Raw genomic sequence first — 19,739 nt, forward strand, 5'->3', positions numbered from 1 at the left:
GGATATCTCCTTTAAAGCACACATCAACCTGGCTTGTAAAACAGCATATTTCCACTTGTGCAACATAGCTAAAATAAGAAACATTCTACCAAGAAGCGATGCAGAAAAACTCATCCATGCATTTGTTTCTACTAGACTGGACTACTGCAACTCCCTTCTCGCAGCCTGCCCAAAAAGTGCGTTAAAAAACTTTCAGTTGGTTCAAAATGAAGCCGCCAGATTATTAACTGGAACTAGAAGACGTGAACACATTACTCCCGTTCTAAAATCTCTTCACTGGCTTCCTGTCGAGTTTAGAGTTAGATTTAAAATCCTTCTCCTCACTTATAAAATCCTAAATGGGATGGCTCCGACCTATCTCCAAGATGCTTTAATGCCTTTTCAACCAATCAGAGCACTCCGCTCTCAAAATGCAGGGTTACTGGTGACTCCTAGAGTCTCTAAATGGACACTAGGTGGAAGAGCCTTTAGCTATCAGGCACCGTTTTTATGGAACCAGCTTCCAAGTGGTGTCAAAGAGGCAGACACAGTCTCCACATTTAAGGTTAGGCTCAAGACGTTTCTCTTCGATGCAGCCTATGATCAGGTCAGCTAGGGACTCTAAAAGCTGCCCTAGGAGCTAGAATGCTGTGGGAAGTACGGTGCACTGAGCCCTGTCCTCTAATGTCTGAATGTTATTCCCTTTAGTCCGTTCATTGCTTTTCACCTGCTGTCCCCCCCTTCGAGGGGGAGTCTTCTCCAGTTTCAGTTGCTGACTCCACTATTACGAGGGCCAACGAACAAGCTCCGGCCAGACCGGGAGGACACTCCTGTCGGTCCTGCCCACGGACTGGCTTCGGTTCTACTTCTGGGATCCGTGGTTCTTGTGCTGGACCGTCCAACAGACTGTCCTCAACATAGTCCTCGGCTTTACTTCTTGTTGTCTCATGCTGCTGTTGCCAAAGCTGTCCATCCCTGGGAGAGGGATCCCTCCATACTGTGGTTCTCCCCAAGATATCTTCTTTTCCCACTGGGTTTCTGGAGTTTTTTCTTGCCAGATGTGAGGGTCTAAGGCAGTGGTTGCTTTGTTTTGTCTCGTTACTGTCAATTTGACATATTAATATTATGCTTATTGACTGTTTTTATTTTTACCGACCAATGTAACATCTTGAAGCCTCTGAGGCAGCTGTTGTTGTGATACTGGGCTATACAAAAATAAATTGATTGATTGACTGATAAAGAGGAGCTGAGCTCCTCAGCTGCTCCTCTCCATGTGGACGAGTAGCGGCTCTACTCCCAGCTCCTCCCTGCTGATGTAGCTCCTCCCTGCTGACGTAGCTCCTCCCCCTGCTGGTGTAGCTCCTCCCCCTGTCTCTGCGGCAGCGTCCAGGGACCATCACAAGGCGTCTGGTTCTGCCGGGTCTGTCCGGGTTCCTCTCCGCCAGGTGGACATCAGTCCACAGCTCTGTCCTCTCTTCACCTGAGAGTCCAAAACATGAGGTCCGAGGTCAGATGACACGACAACAAAGCCGATCATTGACCTCCAACCTAGTCTGTCCTGGTACCAGATGGACTTGTGGACCCCCTGTGCTGGAACATGGCGCTGGTTCTGGAAAAGCTGTGGCTGGATCAGAAGACCCCCCCTCCAGGTCTACCTGTCTCTGTCTACATGGACCTTGTAGTCCCCCAGTAGAGCCATGGAGTCCCCAGTTGGAGCAGAGTCCAGCCCCACCTTCCAGGGACTCCAGGAAGTCCAGGTCCTCTGCTCTGCTGTTCGGCCCGTAAGCCGAGACAACAGTGAGGACCCGGTCCCCGACCTGGAGGACCAGGGACCAGACGCTGTGGTTCTCCAGCCCAACTGTATCTAGCCGGTCTCTCCACCTCCCTCACAAGCTCAGGCTCCTCCCCCCAATGAAGAGACAGTTCAGGTTCCTAGAGCTAGTCTCTGTGTCTTAGGATCAGGTCTCCGGGCCCCCTGCTGTCGGCTGCCACCCGGTCCCCGCTGCTCCCGGCCCCTACGGTTCCCTCGACGGGTGGTGGGTCCGCCGGAGGTCAGGCCCAGGTCGCTCCTTCGGGCTGAGCCCCGCCGAGGTGCTCGCTTGAGAGCCCCAACCACAGGCCCGGCTCCAGGGTGGGGCCCCGGCTCCAGGGTGGGGCCCCGGCTCCAGGGTGGGGCCCTGGCTCCAGGCCCGGCTCCAGGTTGGGAACCTGGCGGTGCCGTACCGGTTGGCGTCACGGCCTGTTTTATTACTTCTCAGGGTTTCCGATCTGCTCTCAGTCTGGCCCGTCACCCAGAACCCATCGCCATGGGAGACCCGACTAGGGGCAGAAACCCCCCGACAGCACAGCTCCTGGGATCATGCGGGAGCTAAAACTACCCCACCATGTTAAGGGGGCAGTTCTGGAGGGAGACCCTAACCCTAAGCCCTTACCCTTAAAGGAATACTCCGGAGATTTTGGACCCATGCCCTATCCCGATCGTTTACACAGTGAGATAAGCTCATAAATACCTTTTTTGTGTCCGTTCGTCCAGCCGCAGGCTCCCAGCTGTTAGCATCGTAGTTAGCTTAGCTCAACTGCGGGAGGTGAAGAGGAAACAGAGCCAGACTGATGAAAGTGGACAAAATCCTCCTTCCAGTGGTCCAGGGGACGGCGTGTTGGCACGTGAAGTAAGTCCCAATGGTTATAAAACATTTTAAAAGACGTGTTTTCCTTTTCAATCCGTTAAAATAATGTTTTGACACACAGACCTGCACATGCGCAGTGCTCCGCGGAAGGATATACCGGAGCACAGCAGTAGAAGCCGTAGACTCAGCCGCTGTGCTCCGGTATATCCTTCCGCGGAGCTCTGCGCATGTGCAGGTCTGTGTGTATCAAAACGCTATTTTAACGGATTGAAAAGGAAAACACGTCTTTTAAAATGTTTTATAACCATTGGGATTTACTTCACGTGCTAATACGCCGTCCCCTGGACCACTAGAGGGAGAATTTTGTCCACTTTCATCAGTCCGGCTCTGCCTCCTCTTCACCTTCCGCAGTTGAGCTAAGCTAACTACGATGCTAACAGCTGGGAGCCCGCGGCTGGACGAACGGACACAAAAAAGGTATTTATGAGCTTATCTCACTGTGTAAATGATCTGGATAGGGCGTGGGTCCAGAATCTGCGAAGTATTCCTTTAGCACTAAACCCAAATCCAAACCCTAATGCTAACCCTATGCCTTAATGCTGAACTCTAACGCTGAACATAATGCTGAACCCCAACGCTAAACCATCATGCTGAACCATAACGGTATACCCTAATGCTAAACCATAATGGTGAACCCTAACGGAATACCCTAATGCTAAACCACAACCCTAAACCCTAACACCAAACCCTAATGCTAAACATAATGCTAAGCCCTGGTGGTAAACCCTGACCCTAACTGATCCCCGGGGCAGGGTCTGCTGGGACAATCAACTGTCCTTCCTTGTTTTTTGGTTTTTCGGCCTCGGACTGACTTCCTGTTGTGGTTGACCAGTTAACCTGCTGGTTATCGGCTTAACTACCCGCCCTGCTGGCGACTGCCTGATAACCTGTTAGTGACTGACCCACTAATCAGGACGCTGTCAGCAGGTTAGCTACAGACGGGTTATTGATGGTGGCATCGATTAACAGTTAGCAGTTCAGGCTGGGTTGGTTACCATGGTAACCGCTAGTAGAACTAGTAAACATGTTGTTTTGAAGCTGGTTAATTCGGGTTAACTCGGTTAGCATGCTGATGAGGTCGGTTCAGGTTTAGGTTAGTTAACAGGCAGGTTTAGATAAACTTGATAACAGCTGAGTTAACCTTAACCAGCTAGTTATTGACCGGTTAAGGTTAGTTGACTGGTGAAGTTAGTCAACAGATTAGTTAGGATTAAACTCGGTACCCGCTGGGTTCGGGTTCACAGGTTGGGGTTTAGTAGGGAGACTAGCACAGTTAGCATAGTTAGCATTCATCACTGAGCTGAAGAAGGGTTAGTTAGTTAGCAGGAGTTAGTTCTCTAACCTGATGTCCTCTGTCCCCCTCTGTCCTCCTCTGTCCTATGTCCTCTCTCCTCCTCTGTCCTCTGTCCCCCTCTGTCCTCCTCTGTCCCCCTCTGTCCCCCTCTGCCTTCCTCTGTCCCCCTCTGTCCTCCTCTGTCCTCACCCCTCCCCTGTCCTCTGTCCTCTGTCCTGGGACAGAAGTGCATGCGGTTGGACCTGGACTGGACGGTGTGGACGGCGAAGCAGCGGGTCCTGTGTTCTCTGAACCAGAGCCTGAAGGACGTCCTCAACTATGGACTCTTCCAGCCAGCGAGAGACGGCAGGGACGGCAAGTTCCTGGACGAGGGACGGACGCTCCGGGAGTACCCTCAGCCAATCAGCAAGGGCGTCCCGGTTCTGGAGGTCAGTGGATGGACAGGGACCGGAGACACTGTCTAGAGGACGGACAGGGACGAGGGACACTGTCTAGAGGACGGACAGGGACAAGGGACACTGTCTAGTCTCTAGAGGACTACAAGGGACAGGAGCATGAAGACAGACTCCACCGTACCTCACCCGGTTCCTCCGTCTGTCCAACAGTTCCGCTACAAGAGTCGAGTCTACCGGCAGCAGAACCTGGACCAGAAGCAGATCTCCAAGATCCACACCAAGGTACTGAGAGAGGGTTCTAGATCACAGGAGGTTCTAGATCACAGGAGGTTCTAGATCACAGGAGGTTCTAGATCACAGGAGGTTCTAGATCACAGGAGGTTCCAGATCACAGGAGGTTCTAGATCACAGAACCACGGCCCTCCAGAACTCCCACAGACAGCACGTTCTAGATCAGAGGCTTCAGGTGTGTGTGTTGGTGTTGGTGTGTGTGTTGGTGTGTGTGTTGGTGTGTGTGTGTTTGGTCCTGATCGATCAGCTGATTGGTCCTCAGCTTCCTCCTCATGTCTCCTCTGGTTTTTTCCCAGCATGCTCCACTCCTCCTCTCATCACTTCCTGGTTGTCTTCTCTCTGTTGACCTCCTGTCTCCCTCCTGTCCCCCTCCTGTCCCCCTCCTGTCCCTCTGCTGTCCCCCTCCTGTCCCCCTCCTGTCCCTCTGCTGTCCCCCTCCTGTCCCTCTGCTGTCCCCCTCCTGTCTCCCTCCTGTCTCCCTCCTGTCCCCCTCCTGTCCCCCTCCTGTCCTCCTGCTGTCTCCCTCCTGTCCCTCTGCTGTCCCCCTCCTGTCTCCCTCCTGTCTCCCTCCTGTCTCCCTCCTGTCCTCCTCCTGTCCCCCTCCTGTCCCTCTGCTGTCCCTCTGCTGTCTCCCTCCTGTCCCTCTGCTGTCCCCCTCCTGTCTCCCTCCTGTCCTCCCTCCTGTCCTCCTCCTGTCCCCCTCCTGTCCCTCTGCTGTCCCTCTGCTGTCTCCCTCCTGTCCCCCTCCTGTCCCTCTGCTGTCTCCCTCCTGTCCCCCTCCTGTCCCCCTCCTGTCCTCCTCCTGTCTCCCTCCTGTCCCTCTGCTGTCCCCCTCCTGTCTCCCTCCTGTCTCCCTCCTGTCCTCCTCCTGTCCCCCTCCTGTCCCCCTCCTGTCCCCCTCCTGTCCTCCTCCTGTCCCCCTCCTGTCCCTCTGCTGTCTCCCTCCTGTCCCCCTCCTGTCCCCCTCCTGTCCTCCTCCTGTCTCCCTCCTGTCCCTCTGCTGTCCCCCTCCTGTCCCCCTCCTGTCCCTCTGCTGTCCCCCTCCTGTCCTCCTCCTGTCCCCCTCCTGTCCCTCTGCTGTCCCCCTCCTGTCCCCCTCCTGTCCCCCTCCTGTCTCTCTTCTGTCCTCTTCCTGTCCTCCTCCTGTCCTCCTCCTGTCTCTCTTCTGTCCCTCTCCTGTCCCTCTCCTGTCCCTCTGCTGTCCCCCTCTTGTCCCCCTCCTGTCCCCCTCCTGTCCCCTCCTGTCCTCCTCCTGTCCCTCTCCTGTCCCTCTGCTGTCCCCCTCATGTCCCCCTCCTGTCCTCCTCCTGTCCTCCTCCTGTCTCTCTTCTGTCCCTCTCCTGTCCCTCTGCTGTCCCCCTCTTGTCCCCCTCCTGTCCCCCTGCTGGACGTCCACCACTCCGTCAGGGACAGACAGTGTTTTGGTCCTTGTCCTCCGTCCTGCCGGTTGGACCCAGACGGTCCTCTGAGGTCCTCCTGAGGACAGACGTCTCGGGTAAAGACCTGCTGTGAGCTCGGGTCACATGACTCAGCTGCAGCCTCCTGATTGGCTCGCTGCGGCGCGGCCTGCCGCCTCATTGGCTGCTCCTCTGCCAGGTTCTCTGTTCTCCAGAGGAACCGCCCGAACTGATCCGGATCAGCAGGAAGAGCCCAGACCCGACTGATCCAGCATCTTCCTCCTCTGACATCACTCTGTTAGCCGCCCTGTGATTGGCCGAGGCCCGCCGGAGCCGGCCAATCAGCCGCGGCCGTTCTGGGCTCCACTCGCGCTCCGTCAGAACCTGGTCTCTGAGAGTCTGAGGTCCAGTGAGTCCTGCAGCCTCCTGGAGAGGACGGCCGTTTCCACGGAAACAGCAGGAGCACACACACACACACACACACACACACACACACACACACACACACACACACACACACAGTAAACATGAATAATAGAGAGCTCCCAGGAAAACACCAGGTCCAGGTCCCGGTCCCGGTCCCAGTCCAGGTCCCGGTCCAGGTCCCGCTCCAGGTCCCAGTCCAGTCCAGGTCCCGGTCCAGGTCCCGGTCCAGGTCACAGTCCAGGTCCCAGTCCAGTCCAGGTCCCGGTCCAGGTCCCGGTCCAGGTCCCGCTCCAGGTCCCAGTCCAGTCCAGTCCAGTCCAGGGACGTGGTCCTCACTGTGGATGTCCTCCACTCAGACTCCCGCTCTGGACCTGGATCCTGGATCCACACAGAGACCTTCTGGTCCTGAAGGGGGCGTGGCCTCGTGGAGGGGTCAGAGGTCAGAGCGACGACCTGTCTGCTGTGGGAATTGAACCAGAGACCGTCAGGGACTGTTAGGGGGCGAGGGAGGAAAACCAGAACCCCAGATCTCCTCCTCTCCTCCTGTATTGTTCTCTCTCTCTTCTCTCCTCTCTTCAGGGAGCTGCTCTCTTATCTATTTTTATCTTGCGGCCTGAAAGAGAAGCAGCCAGAGAGGAGCCCCCCCTCCTCCCCCCTCCCCCTCCCCCCTCCCCCCTCCCCCTCCCCCCACCTCCCCCCTCCTCCCTCCCCCCCCACCTCCTCCCTCCTCCCCCCTCCCCTTCCCCCCCCCTGCCCCCTCCTCCTCCCCCCTCCTCCCCCCTCCCCCCTCCTCCCTCCTCCCCCCTCCCCCTCCTCCCCCCTTCTCCCCCCCTCCCCCCTCCTCCTCCTCCCTCCCCCCCCCCCTCCTCCCTCCCCCCCTCCTCCCCCCTCCTCCCTCCTCCCCCTCCTCCCCCTCTTTTCTCCAGCTGCTCCTCTTCTGCACTTTTCCTGCAGATCCACTCAGTTTCAGTTTCAGAGTCTCAACATGTTTCTGTTTCCTGCTGCTGATAACAGATTCCCTTATCCCCCCTCATCTCCCCCATACCCCCCATACCCCCCTCATCTCCCCCATACCCCCCATACCCCCCTCATCTCCCCCATACCCCCCATACCCCCCATACCCCCCTTATCTCCCCCATACCCCCCATACCCCCCTCATCTCCCCCATACCCCCCATACCCCCCTTATCCCCCCTCATCTCCCCCATACCCCCCATACCCCCCTCATCTCCCCAGTACCCCCCATACCCCCCTTATCCCCCCTCATCTCCCCCATGCCCCCCATACCCCCTTATCCCCCCTCATCTCCCCCATACCCCCCCTTATCCCCCCTCATCTCCCCCATACCCCCCTTATCCCCCATACCCCCCTCATCTCCCCCATACCCCCCATACCCCCCATACCCCCCTCATCTCCCCCATACCCCCCATACCCCCCATACCCCCCTCATCTCCCCCATACCCCCCATACCCCCCTCATCTCCCCCATACCCCCATACCCCCCATACCCCCCTCATCTCCCCCATACCCCTCATCTCCCCCATACCCCCCATACCCCCCTTATCCCCCCTCATGCGTGTGTTTGTGTGGTTTTCCTAACAAAGGAAGGAAATAATTAACAAAACTGACATGAAGGTACCGACTAAACATCCAGTCACAGCGTCTGCAGCCCCACAGGAAACACAGCGATGCCAAAATAAACCGGCGCTCATGATCACCAGGCGCTGCAGTTTATTGTGAAGGGCAGCGGAAGTCCGTGGTCCGCTGGTGTGGAGGGGGGCGTGGCGGCTCGGCGGCGTGACATATACACCTCCGTGACCTATAACCCCGTGTGGCAGCTAAATACATTTACTCCCGACATATGCAAACTATAAACAAACTTTGTGGTCTTTTCTACACACACACACACACACACACACACACACACACACACACACACACACACACACACACAGGCGAACCTGCGGAGGTTCCTGGACCTGGTTCAGCACAATCAGGCCGACAAAGTAGCAAAGATGCTGGAGAGAGGCTTCGACCCGAACTACCAGGACCAGGAGACTGGAGGTGAGACACACAAACACACACACACACACACACACACACACACACACACACACACACACACACACACACACACACACACACGCGCAGTCTCGTATTTCTATCCTTGTGGGGACCGTCCATTGACTCCCATTCATGTCTAGCCCCTAACCCTGACCCTTACCCTAACCCTAACCCACACCACAACAAAGCCTAACCCTAAAGAAATGTTTTTGCACTTTTACTTTTTTCAGTAACAACAACATGGTCAAGAAAACACTGTTTCGCCTACTGAGGACCGGAAAAAGGTCCCACAAGGCACGTCGTTCCTCGTTTTGCTATCCTTGTGGGGACATTTGGCCCCGACAAGGATAGAAATACGAGAACACACACACTCACACACACGGTCCGGGTCCTGCTCCTGGTCTTACAAACACTGTTTTCCTCTGAGGAGTTGAGGAATGTCAGTTTCTGTTCAGATCAGAGAAGCATTCGGGGTGAGGATATTGTTCTACTTCAGTCTGTAAACAACGTGAAAGCGGACCAATCACAGCCCTCGACGTTCACGTCACCATGTGGTTAGGATTTCCGGGAGGTGCACATCAAGCCCTAGCGGGGGGGCTGGCAGGGCGCTAAAGGCCTTTAAAGCTCGTGTCCAGAGTTTGACAGAGAGAGGTTTATTTAATCCATCTGGAGGCTCCGCCCTCCCTCTGCTTTCATGAGCGACCAAGCCACGCCCCTTTAATTGTGCACGCTATTATCTGTGGGGTGAAAATGAGAGCCTCCAGTCCTGCAGCATCCTCCATGTTGAGCTGTTTCCGGTGGATGTTCAGCAGACGGTGGATATATCTGCTGCAGAGCTAACTCTCCTCTGCTGGGCGAGCGACGTGCTCTCTGGCTGCTCCACACTGACTGACAGCAGGACAAGGCGGAAGCTCGAAATCTATTGGCTGAAGCTGACCGGCGCTTTTTCAGATAACATGGGGGTCTATGAGACGAAGGCGGAGCTCATAAATACATGTTTATATTGCTTTATGCTGATATTATTTTGAAGTATGAACCAGACTGACACATTGAAGCTCTGTTGAAAAATGATTCATACGGTGGAAACGAACGGAAACTCCGGACTCGAGCTTTAAGGAGGGTTTAATGGACGAGAAGAGGAAGCTGGACAGCTACTGATTTCACTTTATTCAAGTGTGTGTGTGTGTGTGTGTGTGTGTGTGTGTGTGTGTGTGTGTGTGTGTGTGTCCAGAGTGTCCTCTGACTCTGGCGGCTCACCTGGAGAACGCGGCAGAACTGATCCAGGTCCTGAAGAACGGAGGAGCTCATCTGGACTTCAGAGCCCGAGACGGACTGACGGCTCTGCATAGAGCGGCCCGGGACCGGAACCAGCAGGTCCTGAAGGTCAGAGCATCTCCCTCCCCCTCCCCCTCCTGCTCCTCCTTCCTGGTGATGATGATGATGATGATGATGATGATGATGATGATGAGCTGGTTCAGAGAGTTGGTTTCATAGAACTGGATTTCTATGTCTGGTCTGACCCCTGGTCTCTGTCCCGGTCTCTGTCCTGGTCTGACCCCTGGTCTCTGTCCCGGTCTCTGTCCTGGTCTGACCCCTGGTCTCTGTCCTGGTCTCTGTCCCGGTCTCTGTCCTGGTCTGACCCCTGGTCTCTGTCCCGGTCTCTGTCCTGGTCTGACCCCTGGTCTCTGTCCCGGTCTCTGTCCCGGTCTGACCCCTGGTCTCCCCGGTCCTCCTCAGACCCTGCTGGACCTGGGGGCGTCCCCGGACTACAGGGACCGGCGGGGCCTGACCCCCCTGTACCACAGCGTCCTGGTGGGAGGAGAGCCGGCCTGCTGCGAGCTGCTGCTCCAGAACCGGGCCGGGGTCTGCTGCCAGGACGAGAACGGCTGGCAGGGCGCGCACCAGGTACACACTGACACACACCAGGTACACACTGACACACACCAGGTACACACTGACACACACCAGGTACACACTAACACACACCAGGTACACACTAACACACACCAGGTACACACTGACACACACCAGGTACACACTGACACACACCAGGTACACACTGACACACACCAGGTACACACTGACACACACCAGGTACACACTAACACACACCAGGTACACACTAACACACACCAGGTACACACTGACACACACCAGGTACACACTGACACACACCAGGTACACACTGACACACACCAGGTACACACTGACACACACCAGGTACACACTAACACACACCAGGTACACACTGACACACACCAGGTACACACTGACACACACCAGGTACACACTGACACACACCAGGTACACACTGACACACACCAGGTACACACTGACACACACCAGGTACACACTGACACACACCAGGTACACACTAACACACACCAGGTACACACTAACACACACCAGGTACACACTGACACACACCAGGTACACACTGACACACACCAGGTACACACTGACACACACCAGGTACACACTAACACACACCAGGTACACACTGACACACACCAGGTACACACTAACACACACCAGGTACACACTGACACACACCAGGTACACACTAACACACTGACACACACCAGGTACACACTAACACACTGACACACCAGGTACACACTGACACACACCAGGTACACACTGACACACCAGGTACACACTGCAACACACACCAGGTACACACTGACACACACCAGGTACACACTGACACACACCAGGTACACACTGACACACACCAGGTACACACTAACACACTGACACACACCAGGTACACACTAACACACTGACACACCAGGTACACACTGACACACACCAGGTACACACTGACACACCAGGTACACACTGCAACACACACCAGGTACACACTAACACACTGACACACACCAGGTACACACTAACACACTGACACACCAGGTACACACTGACACACACCAGGTACACACTGACACACACCAGGTACACACTAACACACACCAGGTACACACTGACACACACCAGGTACACACTGCAACACACACCAGGTACACACTAACACACTGACACACACCAGGTACACACTGACACACACCAGGTACACACTGACACACACCAGGTACACACTAACACACTGACACACACCAGGTACACACTAACACACTGACACACCAGGTACACACTGACACACACCAGGTACACACTGACACACCAGGTACACACTGCAACACACACCAGGTACACACTAACACACTGACACACACCAGGTACACACTAACACACTGACACACCAGGTACACACTGACACACACCAGGTACACACTAACACACTGACACACCAGGTACACACTGACACACACCAGGTACACACTGACACACACCAGGTACACACTGACACACACCAGGTACACACTAACACACTGACACACACCAGGTACACACTAACACACTGACACACCAGGTACACACTGACACACACCAGGTACACACTGACACACCAGGTACACACTGCAACACACACCAGGTACACACTAACACACTGACACACACCAGGTACACACTAACACACTGACACACCAGGTACACACTGACACACACCAGGTACACACTGACACACACCAGGTACACACTAACACACACCAGGTACACACTGACACACACCAGGTACACACTGCAACACACACCAGGTACACACTAACACACTGACACACACCAGGTACACACTAACACACTGACACACCAGGTACACACTGACACACACCAGGTACACACTAACACACACCAGGTACACACTAACACACACCAGGTACACACTGACACACACCAGGTACACACTGACACACACCAGGTACACACTGACACACACCAGGTACACACTGACACACACCAGGTACACACTAACACACTGACACACACCAGGTACACACTAACACACACCAGGTACACACTGACACACACCAGGTACACACTAACACACTGACACACACCAGGTACACACTGACACACACCAGGTACACACTAACACACTGACACACCAGGTACACACTGACACACACCAGGTACACACTGACACACCAGGTACACACTGCAACACACTGACACACCAGGTACACACTAACACACACCAGGTACACACTGTGACACACTAACACACCAGGTACACACTAACACACACCAGGTACACACTGTGACACACTGACACACACCAGGTACACACTAACACACTGACACACCAGGTACACACTAACACACACCAGGTACACACTGACACACACCAGGTACACACTAACACACACCAGGTACACACTAACACACACCAGGTACACACTAACACACTGACACACACCAGGTACACACTAACACACACCAGGTACACACTAACACACTGACACACACCAGGTACACACTGACACACACCAGGTACACACTGACACACACTAACACACCAGGTACACACTGCAACACACTAACACACCAGGTACACACTAACACACACCAGGTACACACTAACACACCAGGTACACACTAACACACTGACACACCAGGTACACACTGCACCACACTAACACACCAGGTACACACTGCACCACACTAACACACCAGGTACACACTGCAACACACTAACACACCAGGTACACACTGCACCACACTAACACACCAGGTACACACTAACACACACCAGGTACACACTAACACACTGACACACCAGGTACACACTGCACCACACTAACACACCAGGTACACACTGCAACACACTAACACACCAGGTACACACTAACACACTAACACACCAGGTACACACTGGAACACACACTAACACACTGACACACCAGGTACACACTGCACCACACTAACACACCAGGTACACACTGCAACACACTAACACACCAGGTACACACTAACACACTAACACACCAGGTACACACTGCAACACACTAACACACCAGGTACACACTAACACACACCAGGTACACACTAACACACCAGGTACACACTAACACACTGACACACCAGGTACACACTGCACCACACTAACACACCAGGTACACACTGCACCACACTAACACACCAGGTACACACTGCAACACACTAACACACCAGGTACACACTGCACCACACTAACACACCAGGTACACACTAACACACACCAGGTACACACTAACACACTGACACACCAGGTACACACTGCACCACACTAACACACCAGGTACACACTAACACACTAACACACCAGGTCCACACTGGAACACACACTAACACACACACCAGGGGGGGGTACTACAAAGGCTGATTTCACTTTAGCTCTAAACTCTTCAACTGTAGAACTTTATCCAGATTTTTTTTTAAATTAGGCGACAGAGTGGCGGTTCAGAGCCGAGTGTGTCGTTTATTGGTCCGAATACCAACCGTTTAGGATTTTGTTCGGACAAATTCGGCGAAATTGAAGCCAGCCGCAGTGAGCAACGCACTTCTGGCTATTTTCACAAAAATAAACCCCCCCTTCCCCTTCCTCATGCAAAAACACCTCAGTGATAAATCTGTGCTTTTACTTTGAAAACAAGAAGCCAACCTGTCAGCAGTATATCTGGCTTCACGTCGCCGTTCGGACCGGTGTCCCGTTAACGGATTGGACCGGTTACGACGCCTTACCCACCGAGGGTTTTCTCGACTCTTCAACGAAGATCGGCTCGCCGTCTCCCGCTGTCCGTCGCGTTGCATCTTGGGTAATTTCAGTATGAGTAATAAACCCACGATGTGTACTCAGAGCCAGATTAAGACCCTGACGTGCCCCTGGGCAAGTTCTTTCAAAGTGCCCCTCTAAGCTAAAATTCTGATGCCTACAAAATCCTAAAACACTTATTGGCCCCCAAAACACACATTTAGTGTCAGAGCAGGAGCAGGTACCCTGGTCTCAGCTGATCTATGAGCCTCCGGCTGCAGAGAAAGTAACACATTTTTTTACTCAAAGAAAGAAACCACTGTGAAAACTTCAAATACCGTACTTGTAAAAATCTTGAATTTGGGTAAACATATAAAGGAGGCTAAATAACAGGGACAGTGACACTGAAAGCAGTTCAAAACTTTTTGCTTTAATTATTTCGTTGCAGTCACAGTTCATGGACAAAAAAAAAAAGATAAAATCTGAAATAATCATCAATTTGCCTGAAAATGCTCAAAGCATTTTCATGACACCACATAAACAGTCACTCTCACAACAAGAAAAAGGACGAGTTCAGAACTCTAAGAGCAACAATTATTTTAACATGTCCATGTTTCTTAAGTGCAATTTCGCAGTAAATAATAATAATAATAATAATAATAATCACGAGTTAACAAATGTATGGGAAATGCTCATAAGTGCAGACATACAGCCCGGGACATGTGGACCGTTATTGTTTACAAGCACTTTTTATCGGTTCAATCCGGTTACAACAAGAGTAACAAGTTAACTTCTCTTTTACTGAAAAACCGCTGCATCGCATCATTGAACATTTCCCCACGTCCTGCCGCTTTTTCTCACAACATGCAGAGAGGCTGCACTTCAGGGGCCCTTCTTCTTCTGTGGTGTCTGTGTAAAATAAGGTTGAACATGCAAACAGCACACCTAGTGGCATGAAGTGCAAATATTGACTGCATGTAAAGCATCACGTTGATGCAGGCCTGGTAGTCGTGGGGCCCCATTCGGTAGGTTCCCGATGTGTCATTGTAAATTATCCCGGGGATTTCAAGCTGTGTCGCTGATATCCGTCGTCTGTCGGGGCCCTCCTACCAGCAACTAACCGCTGAGCACTCGGAAAGGGCCCCATGAGGGGGGTTTTCAACACGACATTTGGTTGCAGCGTCTAGAGTAGCACCTTAAATCTGTCATTGAAATTAACTGATGTCAGCCGTCCCTCGGGGCCCCCTCCAGCTCGGGCCCCATGTGTAGCGGCGCCTCTGGCCGGAGAGAAGCAGCTGCTGCTCATTCCGCCTCGGATTTAAACAAACAAACAAAAATCCTCGGCAGTGGATTTCACCACAAGAGGGCCCGAGGGTTTTCATAACCCACCGACCCTCCGTAAGTCACGCCTCTGCTCTGGTTATGCGGCTACCGCCGTGCGCCCCTGTAGGTCTCGGGCCCCTGGGCAATTGCCCAGTTGCCCTAATGGTTAATCCGGCCTTGTGTGTACTCAACATTTCTGGTGAATGCAGTATGCACCCGGGAACTTCTCGCTGACTCACCAACCGCACACTGCCAGTGTGAACGCTCTGCATACTCAATGAGGTAGTGTGAGTAGTAGGTAAGTATGCAGTTTGAACACAGCCTCAGTCACAGAGAAACCCGGCGGCCTGCCGAGTGTTGCAGTGAGGTATGCTGGGAAACCTTCTGAGCCTGGACTGTCTTCTGATCCGGAACCTGCAGAGCACTGACCCCTGCTGGTCCGCCGCGGCAATGCACACACTCTGAGCTCTGTGTGTGTGTGTGTGTGTGTGTGTGTGTGTGTGTGTGTGTGTGTGTGTGTGTGTGTGTGTGTGTGTGTGTGTGTGTGTGTGTGTGTGTGTGTGTGTGTGTGTGTGCAGGCCTGTCGTCACGGTCACGTGCAGCATCTGGAACATCTGCTGTTCTACGGAGCCGACATGAGCGCCCAGAACGCCTCGGGGAACACGGCGCTGCACGTCTGCGCCCTGTACAACCAGGTGAGGGCGTCTCTCACACACACACACACACACAGACACACACACATGCGCAAACACACACAGACACACACAAACAAAAACACACACGCACAAACACACACACACATGCACAGGCACACACACACACACACACACACACACACATGCTCAAACACACACAGACACACACAAACAAAAACACACACGCGCACAAACACACACACACGCACACACACGCACAGTCTCGTATTTCTATCCTCGTGGGGACCGTCCATTGACTCCCATTCATGTCTAGCCCCTAACCCTGACCCTGACCCTAACCCTAACCCACACCACAACAAAGCCTAACCCTAAAGAAATGTTTTTTTGCACTTTTACTTTTTTCAGTAACAACAACATGGTCAAGAAAACACTGTTTCTCCTACTTAGGACCGGAAAAAGGTCCCCACAAGGCACGTCGTTCCACGTTTTGCTATCCTTGTGGGGACATTTGGCCCCGACAAGGATAGAAATACAAGAACACACACACACACACACACACACACACCCCTCCGAGGTCACGGGGTCATGTCCAGGTCAGAGTTTAAGAGACAGCGAGACAGGAACTCTGCTCCTCTGAAAACACCACTGAGACCGTCTCCATGGAAACGGGCAAACAAAACAATTCTGAAGCTCTGGACCTGGTCCAGGTTCTGGTTCTGGTCCGGGTTCTCCTGGACTCAGTCCTCCAGTGTAATGTTCTCTGGTGTCGTTACTGAAGCAAGCAGCTCCATCTGGTGGACCAACCGGACAACTGCCTGGTTTTCAGTGTTCCTGCCGTATCCATGGAAACCTGGAATGTGTTCTCACTGGGACCGTCGTGGTGTAAACAGGACGTCAGTGTCTCATCAGGCGGCCCGTCCACAGGAAGTTGTTTTTCCTGAAAACACACTTTAGCTCCGCCCCTTTTTGAAACCTGAAACGAGCAACCAAAGCCCTGGCGATGCAACTCCTCCCCCTAGTGATGTAGCTCCTCCCCCTAGTGACATAGCTCCTCCCCCTGGTGATGTAGCTCCTCCCCCTAGTGATGTAGCTCCTCCCCCTAGTGACATAGCTCCTCCCCTGGTGATCTAGCTCCACCCTCCTGTCAGTCTCTCCTCCACCCTGCTCCCTTAACCAGACCCTCCTCTGGCTCCTGGTCCCTGAACCAGACTCCCTTTGGCCCCTGGTCCCTGAACCAGACTCCCTCTGGCCCCTGGTCCCTGAACCAGATCCCCTCTGGCCCCTGGTCCCTGAACCAGACCCCCTCTGGCCCCGGGTCCCTGAACCAGACCCCCTCTGGCCCCTGGTCCCTGAACCAGACCCCCTCTGGCCCCTGGTCCCTGAACCAGATCCCCTCTGGCCCCTGGTCCCTGAACCAGACCCCCTCTGGCCCCTGGTCCCTGAACCAGACCCCCTCTGGCTCCTGGTCCCTGAACCGGACCCCCTCTCCCTCCTGGTCCCTGAACCAGATCCCCTCTGGTCCCTGGTCCCTGAACCAGACCCCCTCTGTCCCCGGGTCCCTGAACCAGACCCCCTCTGGCCCCTGGTCCCTGAACCAGACCCCCTCTGGCCCCTGGTCCCTGAACCAGACCCCCTCTGGCCCCTGGTCCCTGAACCAGACCCCCTCTGGCCCCTGGTCCCTGAACCAGACCCCCTCTGGCCCCGGGTCCCTGAACCAGACCCCCTCTGGCCCCTGGTCCCTGAACCAGATCCCCTCTGGCCCCTGGTCCCTGAACCAGACCCCCTCTGGCCCCTGGTCCCTGAACCAGACCCCCTCTGGCCCCGGGTCCCTGAACCAGACCCCCTCTGGCCCCTGGTCCCTGAACCAGACCCCCTCTGGCCCCTGGTCCCTGAACCAGACCCCCTCTGGCCCCTGGTCCCTGAACCAGACCCCCTCTGGCTCCTGGCTGCTCCTAGAAATTCTGTCCATTAAAATGATCACGTGTTCAGCTCCTCTGGATGGCTTGGGTTCTGGATCGGTCGGGTTCTGGAGGGGTGGGGTTCTGGATCGGTCGGGTTCTGGATCGGTCGGGTTCTGGATCGGTCGGGTTCTGGAGGGGTGGGGTTCTGGATCGGTCGGGTTGTGGAGGGCTGGGGTTCTGGAGGGGTGGGGTTCTGGATCGGTCGGGTTCTGGAGGGCTGGGGTTCTGGATCAGTCGGGTTGTGGAGGGCTGGGGTTCTAGAGGGGTGGGGTTCTGGATCGGTCGGGTTCTGGAGGGGTGGGGTTCTGGATCGGTCGGGTTGTGGAGGGCTGGGGTTCTGGATCAGTCGGGTTCTGGAGGGCTGGGGTTCTGGAGGGGTGGGGTTCTGGAGGGGTCAGGTTCCAGAGTCCAGGTGAACCTGACAGGCCGGCTCCAGCTGGTTCCTCTAAACCTCCCTCACAGGCTCAGCCCTCCCCCCAACGTGGTGACATTCCAGTCTCTGGAGCCGGTCTCTGTGTGCCCCCCCTGGGCCCCCCGGACCCCCCCAGATCCCCCCGCTCCCCCCGGTCGCCCCGGACCCCCCGGTCCCCCTTCTGTCAGCTGCCGGGAGCCTCATGTTGACAGCAGACTGTTCTCTGCTTCTGGTGACGTGCAGCAGCTCCCTCTAGTGGCCCACAGCAGAACTGCAGCAGCGTTCAGAGCCTGATCCTGAAGCAGGAAGAGCAACGAGAAGCTTCTCACCTCCACAGAACATCTGGATGACTCCTTCACTGAAACATCTGGATGAGAAGCTCCTTCTGGCGAACATCTGGATGTGGCCCTCCAGCTGTGGTTGGTCCAGCAGGACGTCCTGCCAGCGGCTCTGAAAGACGCCTGTTGAGGTCACTGAGGGGTCAAGAGGTCAGGTCAGGCTCCTGACTTTGTTTTGCGACCAGAGCGTGTTCAGGTTTCAGAGTAAAACACTCATCCATGAAAGTGTATATTTACGCTTTTATTTACATGTAAAAACATGTGTGACCACTTCAGCAGTAATCTGTATAGATATTTATATAAATAATATGCCTCGGAATAAAAAAAAGTCAACTTATGTAGTAATTTTTTCGATAAAGCGGATGTTGCTCTCTTCTGGTTTCCTGTTGCCGCTTTGACATGATGGGTAGTTGACTCTGGCTCCACCGCGCCTCCGGCGAAAATAGACCTGGACCGGCGTGGTGCGGAGAGCGGTCTCCACACAGCCCAGCAGGCAGTGGGCGCTCCGCCTGCCACTTCATTGGCTTCAATGGGTGCGTCAGCGCTGCGTGAGGGCTGCGACCTGCACGGCGCAGCGTGGCGCCGCGTGGCGCAGCGCTGACCCTTATCCCGGTCCACGCAGCAGGCACCCTGACCCGGAGCAGCTGTACAGAGTGGAGAGGCAGGAGCAGCGGCAGAGCACAACAGACCACTCCCCCTAACCTCCCACCGACCCGGGGTCAGAACAACCCCAATTCTCGGCTGAGTGGAAGGACCTCAGAGGCGCGTCAGCCGGCCCACCCCGTCACCTGCAGGGAGCCGGCCCACCCCGTCACCTGCAGGGAGCCGGCCCACCTGCAGGGAGCCGGCCCACCCCGTCACCTGCAGGGAGCCGGCCCACCCAGTC

At 54.7% G+C, this 19,739-nt stretch overlaps 1 protein-coding gene across 1 annotated transcript in view; it reads left to right on the forward strand.

Moving 5' to 3' along the window:
- The window catches only part of shank2b (SH3 and multiple ankyrin repeat domains 2b), a 327,734-nt gene that overhangs the window by 21,731 nt on the left and 286,264 nt on the right, over positions 1 to 19,739 (forward strand). Inside the window, exons 4-9 of the mRNA XM_030115634.1 lie at positions 4,185 to 4,388; positions 4,566 to 4,637; positions 8,423 to 8,531; positions 9,763 to 9,914; positions 10,269 to 10,436; positions 16,065 to 16,181. Of these exons, the coding sequence (XP_029971494.1) occupies positions 4,185 to 4,388; positions 4,566 to 4,637; positions 8,423 to 8,531; positions 9,763 to 9,914; positions 10,269 to 10,436; positions 16,065 to 16,181 (822 nt within the window). The remainder of the gene's footprint in view (positions 1 to 4,184; positions 4,389 to 4,565; positions 4,638 to 8,422; positions 8,532 to 9,762; positions 9,915 to 10,268; positions 10,437 to 16,064; positions 16,182 to 19,739) is intronic.

Source organism: Salarias fasciatus, chromosome 1, assembly GCF_902148845.1.
Source record: "Salarias fasciatus chromosome 1, fSalaFa1.1, whole genome shotgun sequence".
NCBI classification, from domain to species: domain Eukaryota; kingdom Metazoa; phylum Chordata; class Actinopteri; order Blenniiformes; family Blenniidae; genus Salarias; species Salarias fasciatus.